The sequence below is a fragment of the Mus caroli genome, chromosome X (assembly GCF_900094665.2).
Source record: "Mus caroli chromosome X, CAROLI_EIJ_v1.1, whole genome shotgun sequence".
In the NCBI taxonomy this organism is placed as follows: domain Eukaryota; kingdom Metazoa; phylum Chordata; class Mammalia; order Rodentia; family Muridae; genus Mus; species Mus caroli.
The window spans coordinates 152697011-152698975 of NC_034589.1; the positions used below are offsets into that span (position 1 = coordinate 152697011).

At 42.2% G+C, this 1965-nt stretch overlaps 1 protein-coding gene across 1 annotated transcript in view; it reads left to right on the plus strand.

Annotated features, from left to right (window-relative positions):
• Vegfd (vascular endothelial growth factor D) overlaps window positions 1–1511 on the plus strand; it is a 29996-nt gene extending 28485 nt beyond the window's left edge. The window contains exon 7 of the mRNA XM_021153978.2: window positions 885–1511. Coding sequence (XP_021009637.1) covers window positions 885–1008 — 124 coding nt within the window. The 3' untranslated portion in view covers window positions 1009–1511. The remainder of the gene's footprint in view (window positions 1–884) is intronic.
• The last annotated feature ends 454 nt before the right edge of the window (window positions 1512–1965 follow it).

A 1965-nucleotide genomic window follows, 5' to 3' on the forward strand; every position in this document is an offset into this window, starting at 1 on the left:
CAAGAAACTTTCCCTCTCCCTCTTTCTCTCTCTGTAGGCAAGAAACTTATGGATGACTATAACCTTTGGAAGCCATTGATTGGATTTTGATCAGTTTCCAAATCTACCCAAACTAACCACTGATTTTTTTTTTAATATTTTTTATTAGGTATTTTCCTCATTTACATTTCCAATGCTATCCCAAAAGATTTTTTTAGAAATTAATTCAATTTGTTCCTTGACAATTTCATACAGGTATAAAATGTGTTTCTAATTACCTTTATTCCTACACTCTCAACCCTAGCCTATTCCTGTCAACTCATTTCCTCCTTGCTCATCTTTCCCATTGTTTTATGATCCAATAAATGCAGCCGGGGCCATATGTGTGAGCACAGGTTTGGAACTAGCTATCGGAGCTTGTTGGGCTCATCCACCAATAGGACCACAACTAAAGAAAGTGACTCCCTCATCTTCCAGATTCTACCAGTAGCCTACAGCTCATTGCCTCCACCCCCAATGAGCCCCCCCTCCAAAATGCATAATTAACTGTTGAGAAGTTTGGCCTTGTGTAGGCCTAGGGCAGATCATCACAGTTCCTGCTTGCAAAGTCTGCAGCATACCTATAAGATGGGTGTTTGCTCATCCTTCTCTCCATCTTTTGATTCTTACATTTTCCCCAGTTCTTCTTCTGCTGTGCCCCCAAGCTTCACGGGAGGTGATATCAACATCTTTGTTAGGGCTGAAACCTCAGCCAGTATAGTGCCCACATAGAATATTGCATTTATGCTTTACATACATGTCTGGAAATTTTTCTTTGAGAACAATGAAATGAAATCAGAACATAATGCCATATTTGAAGTTGATCCTTGCTTCTAAAGTCTCATCTTTACTTTCTTTCACAACAGCTGTGAGGACAGATGTCCTTTTCACACCAGAACATGTGCAAGTAGAAAGCCAGCCTGTGGAAAGCACTGGCGCTTTCCAAAGGCGACAAGGGCCCAGGGGCTCCACAGCCAGGAGAACCCTTGATTCAACTTCCTTCCAAGTTCCCCCATCCCTGTCATTTTAAACAGCTTGCTGCTTTGTCAAGTTGCTGTCACTGTTGCCCACTACCCCCAGGTGTTAGAAAAATTGATTTGACCTAGTGTCATGGTAAAGCCACATTTCCATGCAATGGCAGCTGGGGGATTTCCCGGTTCACTGACAAATGACTTGTAGCTTCAGATGCCTTTGCGCCATCAGCACTCAGAAAGGAAGGGGTCTGAGGAGCCCCTTGTTTTGATGAATAAGAAAAGGTTGCCTGAAACACAGTAGTAGGTGCCACTCAATTGGTTCCTCGGGCTGGCAAAGTCCAAGGGCAATGCTCATGAGTCATTGTGCTTCTTTCTTATGCGCAATTTCATTTGTATGATCAGCACTGACTGATGCAATTCCCATTCCACTTGTACTTTTTAGGTTTACTGAAGCACTGCCTGATGTTTTATATGTAAATGTATTTAAAGGAAATAAACATTGTTATGCAGCCCACAGAAGTCAGCGTTATTTATTGTGCTCTTCCTCCACATTTCATGCTAATGGGAAATATTTTTAAGACCAAAGGGAAGCTAGAAGTGGGAGGTTCAGGGAACACATAAATAGACTGAAACTAGACCTTGGTTTTGGGAAGCCAAGGCAGATCTCCAATCAGGTTTATCATTCTAAACAAGGGTAACACAGGGGTTCTGGGAAGCACTCTGTGGTGTGTGAATAAACTGAACACATTGAACTTGACCATCCTCCTTTTATGGAGAGGAGCCTAACAATGTTAATATTTCCCCACCACCTGGGATTTGAAAAAAAAAGTGTGTGTGTGTGTGTGTGTGTGTGTGTTGCTTGCATGTATGATTGTGCACCTGTAAGACCCCAAAAGCCTTACATCCGGGATGTCCCACTCACATAGACAAAGAGATGGAGATGGATGCAAAATGCAAGAGGTTTATTGATCTA